At 38.3% G+C, this 17,100-nt stretch overlaps 2 protein-coding genes and 1 long non-coding RNA gene across 3 annotated transcripts; 2 read left to right on the top strand and 1 right to left on the bottom strand.

Moving 5' to 3' along the window:
- The first annotated feature begins 2,599 nt into the window (after positions 1-2,599).
- On the top strand, positions 2,600-13,181 carry LOC121323139 (COP9 signalosome complex subunit 8-like). The gene is made up of 7 exons (XM_041263951.1): positions 2,600-2,703; positions 4,181-4,251; positions 5,203-5,251; positions 5,532-5,664; positions 11,011-11,118; positions 11,415-11,477; positions 12,105-13,181. Exons 1-7 carry the CDS (start codon positions 2,632-2,634, stop codon positions 12,182-12,184), a joined length of 576 nt encoding a protein of 191 aa, XP_041119885.1. The 5' UTR covers positions 2,600-2,631; the 3' UTR covers positions 12,185-13,181.
- Positions 5,764-7,365, bottom strand: LOC121323140. Its single transcript, XR_005951119.1, has 3 exons — positions 7,210-7,365; positions 6,622-6,750; positions 5,764-6,412 (listed from the first exon to the last, which is right to left on the bottom strand). It is a non-coding gene; the product is annotated as an uncharacterized LOC121323140 (long non-coding RNA).
- LOC121323138 (E3 ubiquitin-protein ligase TRIM63-like) lies at positions 7,536-9,283 on the top strand. The gene has a single exon (XM_041263950.1). The coding sequence runs from the start codon at positions 7,719-7,721 to the stop codon at positions 8,748-8,750; it is 1,032 nt and encodes a 343-aa protein (XP_041119884.1). The 5' UTR covers positions 7,536-7,718; the 3' UTR covers positions 8,751-9,283.
- Positions 13,182-17,100: the final 3,919 nt, after the last annotated feature.

Below are 17,100 nucleotides of genomic sequence, written 5' to 3' on the forward strand. Positions count from 1 at the left end.
ATGGGAAGCCCTCCCAGACAAGCCAGCGCTGCAGGCTGTTTTAGTTTGTGTTAGTCGGTGTCACAAAGATGGCCGGAGTGGGTGGCGTCAGACCAGAGCCAGGAAATAAAACAACAGAGCCAGGAAATAAAACAAAAGGTAGGTGGAGTTTGGTGGAGCTGAGCGAATGCTTTCGCTCAGCATTTAATAAATAAACAGAACAGAAAATAAATGGTTGTAACAAACACAAACAGGACACGGCACATTCGCCAAAATAAATAGACAAACAAAAATGGACTAACACTACACAAAACTGGGTGAGCAGATATTTTAACTATTATTCTTACAATTATTCACTATTACCTCAGTCTCCCATCCCGTTCTCCACTCACCGAACACACAACCCAGAGTGGGTGAAAACATGCTGTTTTTATGCAGCTGTACCAAGACTCGATTGCTAATCAATCATTCAATTGGAGTCGCGGTACAACTGCACGTGAATTAATAAAGTGCAATTCCCCGTGTTCACATATTACATTTTACTTGCACGTGAAGTGCTGTGCAATCCTCGTGCCTCAATACAAATATACATTTTAATACATGGCTCAGGAGACCCTCAGATCCGTCCTCAGATCCCACGACCAAGCCAGCTTGTTTTTTTACGCAGGAACTCAAGAGCGGAAGTCAGCAAGCTACTGACCTCTGGTGGACAAACGGCAATTTTTGCAATTAGGTGATAAGCCCTAACCCTAAGCCTTTACTCACACATACAATGTGCCAATTCGGCCAGTAGGGGTCACTCATTACACTGCCAAATAATAATACATAATAACACCGGCTTTTCGCAGGCATATATAAAATATAAATCACAATAATAAACAAATACAAAATATAAATCATAATATGCACAGGTGGCGGGGAGTAACCCGTCACAACATGACATCACAGAAATACAACATGACCTCACAGACACTGACTTTTCATTTCCTGTGTTATTAAAGCACAGTTCTAAACAGGAACAAAGTCTACAGGAAATGATGAAGACTGATGTTTGCCTATGAAATAAAGCTGATGTCCACTCAGGTACACAGGGTCAGAACCACCTTGATAACCAGGAGCGAGATGCTGTTTCAGTTCATACCATTCCAGCTTCATAACCAACTCAATGGCTATTCAGCGTGCCACGACGTACATTCAAAGGGTTATGCCATGCATTTACCACAGTTTACCATGGGTCGCCCTTTTTAAAATATGCTTTACCATTCCTTGTTAGTTTTAATGCTTGGCTAAGCTTTACCATGCTTTCACTGAACTGTATTAAACTGTGCTTTAACTATATACACTTTTATTAGGGTGGTTCCCATAATATATAAAACTGGTGTGCTAACAACAACATAGCCTCCCAGATAACCTCTTCTGTAATCCACTGCAAATGTGGAAATGCAGCAGCTTCTGTAGCAAGAGCATGATTCTGCTGTGGATGTCTCAGAGAAGCGCTTTCCCGCAGCCCGCGTAGATCCTGACCTGGACCCTGCGCTGCCCCGTGTTTTGCGATGGGCTGTCCCGTGTTTCCTTCAGGAACAGACTCTGATGACGTTTGGTGGGGCAGGATCTGGCCCATCCTGACTGTTCTGATAAACAGGCGTTGTTGCACACAGCCCCCGGGGGTCGAGTGCAGGTCCATTGTGATGTCATATAAAAGGGTAGCTCACAGGTGGCTGATCTTTCTTAGTTTTCACCATGAGCCCATATAAATTACTCACGTATTGCTGCTTTTCTTTTGATAATTAAGCAAAATAGCTACTGTTTTAAAGAGAAGCATTTTAAATGTAATACAATTGTTTACTGAACATTAATTCCATTTTAAAAAGCAATACATAGCTAGGCCATCATACAAAGCAAAATATATATATATATATATATATATATATATAGATATAATATATATATATATCATATAATATATTTATATATATATAATATATATATATATATCTAGTATATATAGTATGTGTGTGTGTGTGTGTGAGATCTTTCACGTTTCAAATTTCAAATCGGTTGATGACTTCCACCAGAATATTTTGCTTATAGCGCCATCTAGTGTTCATTTTCTGGATATATTAAATAAGTGGTGATATGGACATCGCAGGAGTCTGAAATTGCGAAAGATCGACCAAATTCAATTCTTACAATGGATCAAACAGTTAATGGTTATAGTTACGTTAACCCAGCTTAGAATTCTGAATATTACTCAGTATAGTGATACTGTGAACACTTAAACACAGACTTGATGTGTCTGTGAAGGCATACACTGAATACTTATTAAACAAAACACTGTGAATGATTGCCTCACTCAAGCAAATATGTATTAAAATGCCAATTTAGATATACAAAATGATGATGGATTATTGTGTATTGTGTAATGTGTGAGAACGTATTCTAGCAATACATTATTATTTTCGGTGTAATGTTGTAAATTTTACATACCTAGATGAACGGGAAGAGTTGTATTTGTTCGTGCTTGTTCAATAATACAGTATAATAATAAGCCTCCACGCCAGCAGAGGGCAGGATAAAACGGTCGGAGCTGCGTGCTCCTGCTTTGCCCGGAAAAGGAAGAGACTGTCTGTTTTCATTCTGCAGACCGACAACATGTCAGAGGTAGTCTTAATGGACGAGAATTACAACAAACTCCTGGAGCAATGCGAGGCACAGGAGTTGGAGGTAATTATACACATAACAAGCCAGAGTTTACAGTCATTAAAAAAAGAAGAAACAAATATCTATTTAGGACAAGTAGTAAGTAATGCATGACCATTTTAACCTGTGCGAGCTGTGATAATGACAGCAATAACATTACTGCTGTAGTCATGACAACTAAATATTATTTTTAGGTTACAATTACCCATGATAATGAAGTTTAACCTAAAATCACTTAGAGGTGCATAGTACTGTATTATTAAAGCGATTTAATTTATACCAAATTGAAACTGAAACAGCTTTCAAACTGCAACTAAGCATTTATTCTAGCAGCATTACTAAACCTCTAGAATTGCCTGGCAACGAGATCTAGTCGAGTGTGTATTATTGTATGTGCGATTTGGCTTATTAACCCATGTTTGCTTTTGTAATGTTTATTACACATTAACTTCATTTTGGTTACCTGTAAACGCACTGGCCAATCCCAAGCCCCCACAGGCAGTACAATGCAATCCTGTTTCATGTATTCACTCTTTAATAAAGAAGATGGGTTAGCAGCAGTCAGAACGGACCGCCCCCTTTAGTTCTTTTGTCCCCTATCCACTATAGTCTATACTGATGCAAAAGAGGTTTGCAATGATTGCTACAACACACACTGCTGGTAAGCACTGGGGAAACAATTGCTGAAAATTAACGTGTAAAAATACTTTTGCATGAGTCAAAGGGTTTATTCCTAGTGAAGGTACTAAAGAATCTGAGGTTAGTGCCAGTAGGGTTTTTACTAACACATTACCCACTGCCAGTATCTGCAAGTTTTAAATATACTGAGCCTCAAAAGAAACTTAGCACTATTATAACACTTATTTTCGAAAAAGAAAAGGTATATAAACGATGGACATTGACGAAATGTTTTTGGTTTCTTTTTAATCAAATAAAAGCAATAAAAAATCACAGAAAAAAACAATATGCCACGTCTGTCAAGAGAGCAGCGCCTTCGTGCAATCGGCATGTTGGAGGCTGGACTAGGGCAGTGTACTGTGGCTCGCCGTCTTGGGTGCTCATAGTCAGCAATTTAAAACCTGGTGAGACAGTATAACCAGACACAGTCAATGACAGGCCACGAACTGGGAGACCAAAAGTCACAACACCTGCCCAAGATCGACAGATCATTTTGCAGCATCTTTGTGATGTCAGTTGTTAGTCAGCACAATAAAAAGTCACTTAACCTACTCTAAAACAGAGTTTGTCATTTTTCGATCACATCTAGTGAATTTTATCCAAATATAAGTGACAAGTTTCTTTTGATGCTCAGTATATATTCCGTTATTTTTCTCAAAACATGTATTAACCTACTGGCAGCAGCCTTTTTTTATTTCTTAGTGACAATAGAATTTGAACTGATAAGGCTCTAGTCGCCTAAAGAAATGAACACAAAACAAGTGCTTAGCTTTAGATAAAATGGTCTTGTGTAATAAATACAAAATGTGTTTGTTTTCTTTAGGCTCCTGGTGGAATAGCAACCCCTCAGGTGTATGGCCAGCTGCTCGCTTTGTATCTCCTGCACAATGACATGTAAGTTTTAACAAGTTCATTCTAACTGGTGACAGAGTTAATTACTACTCATTATTAGAGGGCCACAGGGTGAGAACGAATACAGTACCCTTGATAACCATGTGATTAGAGTCTGTGCCTTATACTGACAAATACAGAGGCGTGCATATTTTCAGCTGCTGTTCTGAGTGGAGTGTGTCTTTCTTCCGCTGCCAGAGCAGTCTAGCTGTACAGTCTTTAAGTGGAGCTGTTTTTACTTGACCTGTATACCTAAAGTTTGTTGCATTTTCCTCTGACTAAGACCTCATTCACACTTGCGATTTAAGGCGGTCCAGGGCCGGCCGAGACTTAGGTCACCGTTTCGATGTGGCCCAGGGCCTCTAATCCGGGACCAGGGCCGGCCTTTACACATATATGACCGCAAAGCAGACTTAGGGCCGTGTTTTCATATCACATTACTAATTTGATTACGTAGCTCGATAGCAAGGATCACAGGAATCAGTTTGCAGCAGAATAACAAATAACAAACATTTTCTATGTTGTCCTGAGATTCTTTGTCTTACATTTGGGGAGGTACAAAAAACAAGCAAGGCTTTATTTTTATTTATTTATTTATTTTTTTTGATAATAACCAAATTAATACACGCACCATATAAACATATAAACACAGGAAACTTTGCTTTAAGTTTATGTAAACATACCTGTCTACATAAAATGTCTGTGACAAACAGAAAAAAAACAAAGGAATACAATTTTAATTGTGTATAGGCTTTGCAGGCTACCACAAGTCTGACTGCGTGGCCACACATTTTATCACATCGTTGATTTACAGTACTGTAAAATAAGTGTATTTATTTACAGTAGTTACTGTAACATGAATCAGCTAAAGGTTATTTCATTCTAATATGCCAGCCATTCTTTTGTTCATTCAGTTATTTAAATTATAATTATTGTTATTATCGTTTGTTTAAGGAATAATGGTCGGTACCTTTGGAAAAGAATTCCTCAAGCTATTAAAATTGTAAGTATTTACTGGATGTTAAACACTGATCATATTTGTATTGCCCTCTGATGTGAAGCTCTTTGTTTCACCATTTAAAGAACAAAGAAAAAAAGAATAATAAAACTAATCAAGTAAAAAATCAGTGGCTCTTAAGAAGACCCCTGAGCACAGTGGAGCATTTTAACCAAGCAGCCACTATTGTTGAGTGTTCCATACACTGACAGACATTTTTCAAATAGAAATCCAACATATAAGTGCAGTGATTGTTTAACGTAAAAGTTATTTTCTTTCTCTGTAGTCGAACATGGAGCTGGCAGCAATCTGGGCAGTAGGGCAGCGGATCTGGCAGCGAGACGTCCCGGGAATATACACAGCCATTGCAGCTCACCAGTGGTCTGAGTGCATTCAGCCCGTCATGGAGGCTCTCCAAGGTACGAACAGTTCAGTTCACTGTCAGCCGTTGTTATTAGTTGTTTATTTAGCAGGTATGGTCTTGTCCCCGTTTTATCATAGGATATAATCTACGAAAGCCTTTCAAATTCTTCTCTCCAAAATGTATACCTGTACATTTCACTTTTTTTAGCCACAGTAAATGTGTTTTTTGTCAAGGTTAATAATTATACATGTAATATTGGTTAAAAGCTTCTATGCAATTGGAGGGATTTTCATTTGATGTCATAGTCGTATACTAGGACAAACCTGTCAGTCTCGTTCTGGTATTTTTTAGTCTGGAAATAAGTACTCATGCAGAACTTGCTTGTGCTGGGAACTGGTGAGAGAAGTCACACCATCCTCAGAAATCAATGCAGTTTTCTGTGGGAATGCTACAGGTTAAATACGTTCATGCATTCTTTTACATTTCCAACAGCAAATGTGCATTTTCCTCAACGAGTGATAAGTATTCTTTCAGTCATATGCATGAATAATTTCTTTGTTGTAATTTAGAATCCCTTTTTAAGCAGAAATAACCAGTGTTTCAGTAGATAAGTGACAGCAACTCTTACATATTATGCTTCATGATTCCATCTTGCATACACAATTGTGTGCTGTGAAATATTGCACTTGTAGTGGCCTTGCATGCAACATAAGGCAATATTCCATGATTGTTTTGATAAATATAACTTTTTTTTTCTCAATTTCCACACTAGTTGAAGGTAGGTTCAAGTTAGGTCTTAGTGCCTGCAAGAATGAGTACAAAAAGATACGATACAGTACCAATTTCTAGTAATAATAGTAACAAAGTCACATACATTGTATACTTATATATCCTTTAATTCCTTCTTTATACATTTTTACATGTACAGTCTTACACTTACAGATGCACTTCATACAGTTGTTTGCAATCTTTCCTGAAAAAGGGTGAAAAATGTATCTTTAGGATGACTTACCTCTGGACTGAGAAAGCATTCAATTCTACCTTTACTTATTCAGAAGCACAGAGCATCGATGGCTTTATCTCCAGTGCTAACCTCATCCAGGGTTGTATAAAATACTCGGTAGCTTGTTGATAGTCCTGTCTGTGTACAAGAAGTTATTTTGAACAGTCTTGCATAACAACAAATATACAACTGTATCCACATAATCGTATTGCACAAGCACTGTTTGTAACAAGATCTTTGGGATGGTAGGGGGTGTGCTGTACTGAGAACATTTATAAAACTATAGCAACTGAATTATATACTGAAAGCACAATTGCTTTCAGGTAAAATGTGTATTTACAGTGTGCATTTTAGTTTTGTGATCGCTTAAGTTGTACTGAATTTAAATTGAGTTTATTCTAACATAGATCATAGACAGTGCCAGTGATGTATTATCAAAACAAATATCAGTTTCATTTATTTATTGGAATCATTTTTGTTTAGTTTTTGAAATAAATAAAACAATATATTAAAAGAAAAATTAATACAAATTAGAGAGAGAGAACATATGCCAATCATCAGTTCCCTCCCACCATTGAAAGTACTGAAAATAAATACCTCAGATCCCAGAATGATGTTTACAGAGCAGCTGATTGTATATCTTGTTGTTGTGGCTGTCTCACATGTTATGATGAAACCCGCCAGTTGAACAGGCTGTCCCTGTCACAGGGCAGTGTATATTTGTTGAATTAAGAAGAGCTAGCCCTTACTCAATAGCCCTGCTTTTGTGTGTGTGGGGGGGGGGGGGGGGGCTCTTGCTCATACTTGCATGTGACAGCCAGGCATGATTTCTGAGAATCCGGTATCACAAACAGGCCCAGAGGAATGGCAGAGGATTGTATGACAGTGAGCAGTAGGAACAGTATAAATAGAGGCTTACAGCTATATGTCAGGCAGATCAAAATAACCCTCAACACAGACACAACTAACTCACAACAGAACAGAAGCTGATTCGGAACCTGTTTGAGAAGGGGAAAACAAACTGCTGTTGAAAAGAAAAAAAAAGGAGTTGGGCACAGCATTTTAGTATTTAGGTGAGCAGCAAATCTTGGTCAGCAAGCCTTAAGATGGATTTCAAAACCAGTAATATTATCAGACCTTCAAGTCCCATGGAGAACTTGGAGAAGCAGCTGAGCTGCCCCATTTGCTTGGAAATGTTCAGCAAGCCAGTGGTTATCTTACCATGCCAGCACAACTTGTGCAGGAGCTGTGCCAACGACCTCTACGAAGCTCACAACCCTTATCATTACTCTGGTGGGATATTCCGCTGCCCCACCTGCCGATTTGAGGTGGTCCTGGACCGCCATGGGGTTCACGGGCTGCAGAGGAACCTGCTGGTGGAGAACATCATTGACATCTACAAGCAGCAGCTGGTGAGCAACACCAGCCCACACTTGAAGAGCAAAGAGAATGATGAGCCCACGTGCGAAGAGCATGAGGATGAGAAGATCAACATCTACTGCATTACCTGTCAGGTCCCCACTTGTTCCATGTGCAAAGTGTTTGGGGTACACAAGGACTGCGAGGTGTCCCCTCTGCAGAACATCTACCAGACTAAGAAGACAGAGCTCAGCAATTGCATTGACATGCTGGTCGCCGGAAACAGCTATGTCCAGGCTGTTCTGAGTCAGCTTGAAGATGTATGCAAGACCATCACAGAGAACAGCCAGTCGCAGAAGCAGTCCCTGGGGGAGAAATTTGACATGCTCTATGCCATCCTAGAAGAGAAAAAAGCAGAGCTGCTGAACAAGATCAGCCAAGAGCAGGAGGAGAAAACAGCCTATGTGCACACCCTGGTCCAGCAGTACAAGGACCAGCTGCAGGGCAGCTCCCAGCTGGTGGAGACAGCTATCCAAACCATGGACCAGCCCGGTGTGGCCGAATTCCTGATGAACAGCAAAGATCTCATTACAAAGACAAGAGATGCAGCAAAACTGTCCGTGGTTCAGAAGACCGAGCCGGGTTTTGAGAATATGGATCACTTCACCCTCATCACAGAGCATGTTGAGGCCATTCTCACCAATATGAATTTTGGAACAGAGGATGCTGATGAGTTTGAAGAGGAAGAGGAGGAGGAGAAGGAGGAGGAGGAAGAATAATAATGCATGGACAGTTAGCAGTAGGGGAATGCCTACAGTGCGGTTAAAAAGAGTGCTTGACTCTGAGGATGACCGAAACACAGCGACAAGGAGAAGGTGTTGGGGTCAACAAACAACTCAGGATTTTACTGTCTGCAAAGAACAATGTAAAGCATTTAAACTAAGAGGGGGTGGGGGCTGTGAACTCAAAGTAAAACCATGATTTATTTTCTCTGAAGGATGTAAAACTTTATGCTGCTACAAAATTAACCGTTTTGTACCTTTTTTATATTTTTGTATTTGATTCAATGGGACTTTTTAAAAATCTAAACATTGTCATACTATAAGTTTGTATTCTAACACGGAACACTTGTATTAGTTTACATGTTTATTTTTTTTTGCATTGCATCAGGATAGTTTAAATTACCGTTTAAATAGTATGATGTTTGTTTTAGCTCTTCAGTTAGTTGAAATTATTTGAACATTTGAAATACTTGAATAATTTTGGTTGTTCATTTTAACATGTACTATGAAATAAAATGTGTTTAAAATGATTTCAATGATTTGTTTTCCTTCACTGAGATAAATCTCCTTTAAGGTGCAAGGCAGGGACTTGCCTTACAGAATTGTATTTAATTAAATTGCTCCTGTCGTAAATTCAAGGATTGAAATTAGAGTACCATTGATTATCTGTTTCATGTGATCACAATATAAATGCTTGGAACATTTTCAATTGCAGAAATAAAACAGAGGTTGACACTTCAATCTTTGCATTTAACGGGACCTATTTCAATGAAGTAAAATGGCATTTGTTAAGATCAATTGAATCATTTTAAGTAGAGGTCACCCGCAACTAAAGAATGTACAACACCTAAGAATAGAACTCAGCTGTGCTGGAATGTGTGTTCCATTTCTACCTCTGACATTCAAGCCTTATTTAAAAGTGACTGCTCTGCATGCTGTGGTGCAGTTAGTGATATGCCTACGCGCACATCTGCTCGACACTTAAAGTACAGTAGCCAAGGCTTTAAAAAAAACAAAAAGTTGTTACCCAAAGTGTGAAATGAGAAGACACTCTTGTACCATAGGAGACAGGGTGAACTGTATATATTAACTTATAATTAATCATGTTTTATAACACAATGCATAGTTAATGCCATTACCTATAAGATGTGCTGGAATGTTGAAATCTGTTGTTTTGATTGAGTGGCTTCATGATTTACTGCATGCTTGAATTTTTGGGGTTTTATTTATTGTTTTCTAGGATTAAACATTCATCATGGTACTCTGATTTATGGTTTGACATTTTTCTAGCTATAATAATAATAATTAGGCAGTCGTTATACACAAGAAAAACTTGAATATGCATTAGTAGAAGCATAAATGTACAGCAGTATTATATTTGCAATGACTTTTTCAGTTCACCGCTGAATAAAACCCTAACGCCATAAGAAATGACTGGTGATGCCATGTTGCTGGTTTGTTTAGGTTTGTGGTCGTTAAGCCCGTTGCAAAGTAAATGACGCATATTGCGTAATGCACAAAACTGATGATTGCTCAGTTGCAATGTCTTTGCACAGTGCCCGCCTTGTGAAAGCCATTTTATTTATGTAAAAAGAGAGTAGTGAATGATTGACATTATTTAAAAAATGTTGCCAAAACCCACTTTTATCAGTTTAAACAAAATTAAAACAGAATCTTCTAAATGTGTCTTCGGGGGTGTTTTTTCAGTTATTTTTGTTTAAAACCACAAATTTCAAACCCTATGTAATAATGCAGTAAAAGGACCCATCTGAGTCTTAACTGTGTTCTGATTGTGTCCTTCACATAGGAAACTATCAGCAGGAACCTGCATGTCTGTTACCAAAAGGAGTGTGGTGGTTTGTACCGTTGTTTAACCACATGAGGGTGACCAGGTACTGCAGTAGGAATGAAATGGATGTAACCTGTTTTAATACAAACCATACCAAGCAGCATCAGGATTCAATAAGCTGTTTTAAAGGCTTATGTTTCCAGCTCTGGTTGAAGTCATTATATCACTTTATTAGAATCACTAATAACAGTTGCAGACAAATGAGCTTAATTGCAAACACATGTTTCATTCATTAAACTGAGAAAAATAAACAAGACATGAAAGAAACCATTACGTTATGACCATTTTATGCAATCAACTTTCTTTTATTTTTTGTTATTACTTCCACCCTAAATAGACTGTTTCAGCTCCAGTACGTTGGGGAAGGGGGGACTCCAATTGTATTCTTTTTTTCTTCTGTCTGTGCAGAAGCGACACGGAGGAGAGCCTTTGGACTCGTAGCTCAGGCATACACCTCTATCACGGCTGACGATTTTGCTGCTTTTGTTGGATATTCGGTAGAGGAAGCTGTAAAAGGTAACAAAAAAAAAGAAGACATGTGTGACAAATGTGTGACATTGCATTAAGAAATGTCTTTATACAGCACACCCATAATGTGACAGCCTGCTGAAGCTAGTACAGTTATAAGATGTATGGAAAGGGTCACTTTCTTTCTCTTGACTTGAATGTATATGGTGAGAGGTGCCTTGGGAGAAGCTACAATTTTGAGCAGCTTTTTTATGGGAGAACATATACATTTTATATGATTTATTTATGTATTTATTTTAAATATAAACAATGCCAATTCTTCTCTTACCTTTTCGTTTTCCCAGGGGTTGTAAGTCAAGGCTGGCAGGCAGACCCAAACACAAGAATGGTAATGCCCAGAAAGCCAGGTAGGTGGCACTGTTGCACTTTGGTACACAGCTTCTGTTTGTCGCATACGATTAACACGTTTGCTGTTAGCGGTTAGCTGTTTTAAAGTTGACATTAGTGACTTGTTTTTGTGTTGTTAATGTCAGTTTTGGTCCATTAGTTTGGAAGTGGGGTTGTTTTTGTTATGTTTGAGCTAGATATATTTATATTTACTTTCATTGTATTTTTAGCATTGGACCACATTAGGTAAATTAAATCTTTCATTCCTCTTGTGCAACATAAATACACACACACACACACACACACACACACACATCTAAAACTGAATATAAATCTTTCATGTTCACACATACTCCTACCTCTGGCTTGCATCTCTCAGTATGGCTTTAGTATAATAATGGAGGTTGAATACATATTGTTAAACACAGGTTTCAGTCCAGCATTGGCTGACATGTATTAGAAATCATTACTATTACACTCTAAATGTAAATGATGTTAATGGATGAGATTTCTGTGTTTCAAAGAACTTGGTTGTCCATATCCATCTTCATTCAAGTTTTCTTTGTACTGTTTTAATGAACAAAGAGATGACAATTAGTAAATTGGTTACATTTATGTAATGAAGGTTTTGTTCTTTTGCTCCTCAGATCCTCCCCCAGTTTCCATGGTTCCTAACGAGCAGCAGTTGGCCAGACTCACTGACTATGTGGCTTTCCTTGAGAACTGATAGAATCCCAGCCTGGAGACGTCCCGGTTAGCAAGAGCCCTTTGTTCTGGGCCTTAAAGCCACGGAATCCCCTTGTCTTGGTTGTGATCCAATGTCTTTGACAGCAAATCAGCTGGAATGGTGTTTATAGGTTTTTGTACCGTGCATTGTTCATCCAGGCTCTGTTAGCAGGATTGTCTACGGGATGGATTGCAAGACAAAAACAAACAAACAAACTTGGAATGTGAGATATGCCAGACATGCTGTTTTCAGTATACATTGTGTCCTTTGAACCCATTTTACATGAAATACTTTTGATTGCTGTCTGCCCCTTGTCTGACGGGTCATTCTTCACCCTATTTAGTATGCCATATTGTTCTGTAGCAAAGTAGCAATCTAAGCTTTACTGCAACAGAATAATGCAGCACTTACAGTAAAGAGCTTCGTTCTAATCGGATTCCAGTTGACTGATGCTTCCAACAGATTGTGCATTTCTTCCCCTCTACTTAGAAAACATGTTATATGGTAGAACAGCTGAGCAGAATTATTTCAGTTTACCGGCAGGTTTTCACAGGTTTCTTTATTGCCATCATCCCAGGTGATTTTTTTCAAGTCCAGTTAATTGTGTTCCAAAAGAGGATACTGTGCCTTTAAGGTCAGGTATCACATTTAAAAAAGTAAAGGCTAATTTTCAATGCAAATAAGTTAAACAGTTTGAAAAGTCAAAGGGTGCGTTTTCAGTAAGGCTTTCTAAAGCACTTGCTTTACGTATGCAGTACACTTTTTGTAATCTTGTGGTTTAACTAGCAGGTTCACACCTTGCTGGTTCAGAATTCCACTGCGTTCACACTGACTCCCTTAAATAATAATATCACTGGAGATGCACCAACTAGCCCTGTGTTACCTGTATTAATGTAAATGTTTTACATTTATTGTTTGTTTTTGTGAGTAGAGAAAATGCACTGCTGAAAGTAAAATCAAAAGCAAATAGAATTATCTTCTGGTTTTAAAATACCTATACATTTTGTGTTATTGTCTTATTAGTATGTATGTATGTATATATAATGGACACACACACACACACACACACACACACACACACACTAATTGGGTAAATACAACACTGTCAAGTGATGTTGACCAGAGCACATTGCAGAGTGCTGTCAACTCAGTTACTGTATCTCTGCTTTGATTTGCACATAGGTTGAAGAGGAGAAAGCACTTTGTTTTTTATTAACCGCATTGTGCTGAAAAAGACAAGCCAGGAATCATAATGGCATACTGCTAATGGGCAATAGATAGGGCTCGTGGCAGTGTGTTAGTAATATGTACTTTGATTTAATAACATATCACTTTCGCTCTCAGCATCCCCCTGCCCTTTAGAACCTTTAGAAATGACAGGGAATCAGACTGGCATTTCACCTGGGCTGGAGTAGACCGACAGTAGTACCTTATCACAAAACCACCACATGATTCAACATCATCTACAGGATTGCCTCTTGGGAGAAGCCCGAGCCCGCAGAGCCCAGGGTGTTTGTTTAGGGTAGGATTGCAGTGGGACTGAGTTCTCAACAGAGTCAAATCAAAAACTGGGTGAAGGCTGTGAGGACTGGGATGCAAGGTAACAGGATAACACTGTTTACTTTGTTCCATGTGGGCATGATATATATGTTCTTTCAGAATTGGATTGAGCCAGTACCCTGGGTCAGCTTGTTTCAAGGGCAGCTGGTTTAAAGCAATGGTCTTGCTGCTCTTGGGGTGACAGCTGTTTCCTAAAGTAATGGCGTGGAATCTGCAGCTTTCCTTTGTGGGCAGTTTTTTTTTTTTTTTTAATGTAGTTATATTAAGTGCTAATAACGGTGTGTTATAAAAATCAAATTAAGTGAGATTCTTGCCTAGTATGTACTTTTTTTTTTCTTTTTATATAACTGTAGCTTTAATAAAGGCCACCTATCAGGCACATGTACTTGCATGCTGTATCACAAGCTCAACTTGCTAGTGTCAATCAGATATATTTACACTCTATATCTATTACGAGGTACCAAGGATCATATGTCTACAGTAACCTATGCCAAGTAAACAGGACTGGACTTATTAACTGCCATTGACCAGACCTCCCAATACTGAAGTGAAACATGTGAAACAACCTATTAATACAGTCCCATATGTGGGTACAACGTATACTGTGTTGACACAGGACAGCTAGTTGAAAGCTAGTACAGGTGTCTAGATTAAATATAATGAATAGAAACAAAAAAAACAGCTGCAGATGTAATCAGTAAATAGGTTTAGGACTGATGACTGGGTGCAAAAATTGTTGCCATATAATATGAACACAAGTTAAGCATATTCATGTCCATTAGTGCAAAGAAGACAAAATAAGTGTCTAGAAGTCTAAAGTACTGTTATTTTGCCAGGCAAGCTAACGTAGTGGATTGAAATGATGTTATAGTGTGGTACAAGAACCCATGCATTCACATTGCAAATTGTGCAGAAATACAAAAATACATTCTAGCCAGCTGTATTAAAAGCATGCTTTGAACTGCATTGAATGAAGACTTCCTTTAATGCCTAATCACTATAGGTGGGAGCTCTGTTATGACAGCACTCTGGAGCCTGCACTGCTGTGAGACACATTATTAAGATCCTTCATTTTTCAGCACCCAAAGTGTAGCAGCCTATTCTAGGAAACTGTATCTGGCTTATTAGGAAGGAACAGAGGAAGCGTATTTCTGTGGGTTTATTTATTGATTTATTTTGCAACTTTCTGTGTAGGCGTTGCATTGCAATTTAGTTTTATAGCTTTTTGTGGAAAAAATCTACAGTTTCCAGAAAGCATCTGCTGCCTTAAGTATTGTACAGCTTTATGGCACTATGCCTTTATTCAATTTTTTGAGTTCTTCTAGCAAAATGGGCATGGGTGAAGTAAACCTGGTTCCTTTTCTCTTTTATATAATAAGTAGGTATATTGGGAAACAACAAATAGTGCATTCAGATCGAGAATGAATAAGCTGTTCAGAGTTCAATTCCGATGCTTGCTTTCATTTTTTGTGTGTGTGCAAGTACAATGGTTCATCCTGCTATGTTGTTAAGAAACAGATTTTCTCATCCAAATTTCTTTCTAAAACAGTGATATGGAGTAGCACTTTGAATAATGAACTTTGCCATTTTTGGTCAGTGTCATAAGGCTCTGGGGCATTGCTTGCTGTATTTCTTGTGGGTTACTGCATTCTGTTGGAAGTGCCAATCTTTTTTAGAAACAGCCATGGGACTGAATGACTAGCTGGTTCCTACAGCAAATTCTTGTTTAATCAAATAGAGTTAGCCTTTCCCTTGGACAGACTGCCAGCTTGCTGGTCTTAGATGGCTAATTTTAGAACCCTTCTGGAATGCTCACTCCCAGTTGAGGTGATCCATTGTGCCAGACCCTGGTATATATACGAAACTGCATCAAGTTTAGGCTAATTCCATTATCAGTTGTGAGGAACAGCTTGGAAGGTATGGCACCTTCCTTAACATAAAACTATGGCCAAAATGTTGTATCAGCTACAGTTAAGGATTGCGACATAATTAAAAATACAGTGTGATTAGAAATTAAGTTAACTACATCAATGCAACATATCACTGATTACTTTCTAATCACTATATATATGTGTTCACTTTTTTAAAATCTGGTAAGAATCCTGGAAGTGGTGCGTGCCAGGAGACTGCCATATAGAGAATTGCAGAAGTCGAGTCAAGAGGAGACAAATGCGTCTGGGAGGGAAAGGTAGGGACAGACTTTGGAGATGTTTCGAAGATGGTAGAAGGAAGATTTTACCACGGAGGAGATGTGGGCATCAAAGGAGATGTTGCTGTCAAGAAGTACACCAAGGCTTGGTACTGTGGGGGAAGGCAGTAGCAGACAGTTTTTGAGGTGCAGGGCAGCTATATTGTGATTCTTAAGTTGACTTTTAGATCCTACTAGAAGGAGTTCAGTTAGACTTACACAGTTTGTTTGTATGTATTACGTATATTAGGGTATTACGTTTGCTTTACTAATTAGATTACTGAATGATTAGAAAGTTTGACTTGTGTCTGTTGATCAACTGGTTTTTTTGTATCTGTTTTTTTCAGATACAAAAAAACTTTCAGAACCTCATTGTTTCTTGCTGAACAGTAACATCCAGCACAAGTTCAGTGCATCAGTGGTCTATGTCTGTAGGGAGTTAATTCCTGTCTGTTTATATGTGTTGAATTCCCATGAGATGCGTTTTGATTAGATATCATTCCTGCGGTCCAACCCACCCCTGTGCTACATGATGATTGTTACAAACTGATAGTAACAAGCCTTAACAACTGGATCCCAATGTCTGAAACACACAATGGGTGTTGTGTGTTAGTGTTTAATAATATTTTCCAAATTAGACTTGCTGTGAATAATGTCATTTGATATCTTTATTGTCAAATGACAGGTGTTGTGCCATGGACCAGGTTTAAACAGTTAACATGGCTCTTAAATAAGAATTATTTTAAAGACTTCACTGTGGCCAAACACCCATGGTCCAGTTGGTTTTACTGGGCTGTAGATCTAATGAACTGTACTATAAATTATTTTGTTTGGGTCGGGTGGGGTTTCACATGTAGTTTCCCTTTTGCTAGAGCCTGTTACTTTAGGTTACTCTGGGACTAGAGAATATGCTTCTTTTGGCTGTCTCAGTCTGATTTAAGTTCCGTGTTGAAGTAGAACCTTTGATCTCATTGCTGCATAGCATGGATTATGAGTCAGGGCTAGCTTTGATGTGATTGTTTATTGAACTGGTATGTAGTATAGACAAACCTATTTATAAAGTTATTAAAAAAAAAACAAAAACAAAAAAAAAACAAGCTAAAACATCAGATCCCTACTTCAGTATTATCAGCTCCAAATCGGGATTATTCAAACAGGGTTAAACATT

Source organism: Polyodon spathula, chromosome 11, assembly GCF_017654505.1.
Source record: "Polyodon spathula isolate WHYD16114869_AA chromosome 11, ASM1765450v1, whole genome shotgun sequence".
NCBI lineage: Eukaryota > Metazoa > Chordata > Actinopteri > Acipenseriformes > Polyodontidae > Polyodon > Polyodon spathula.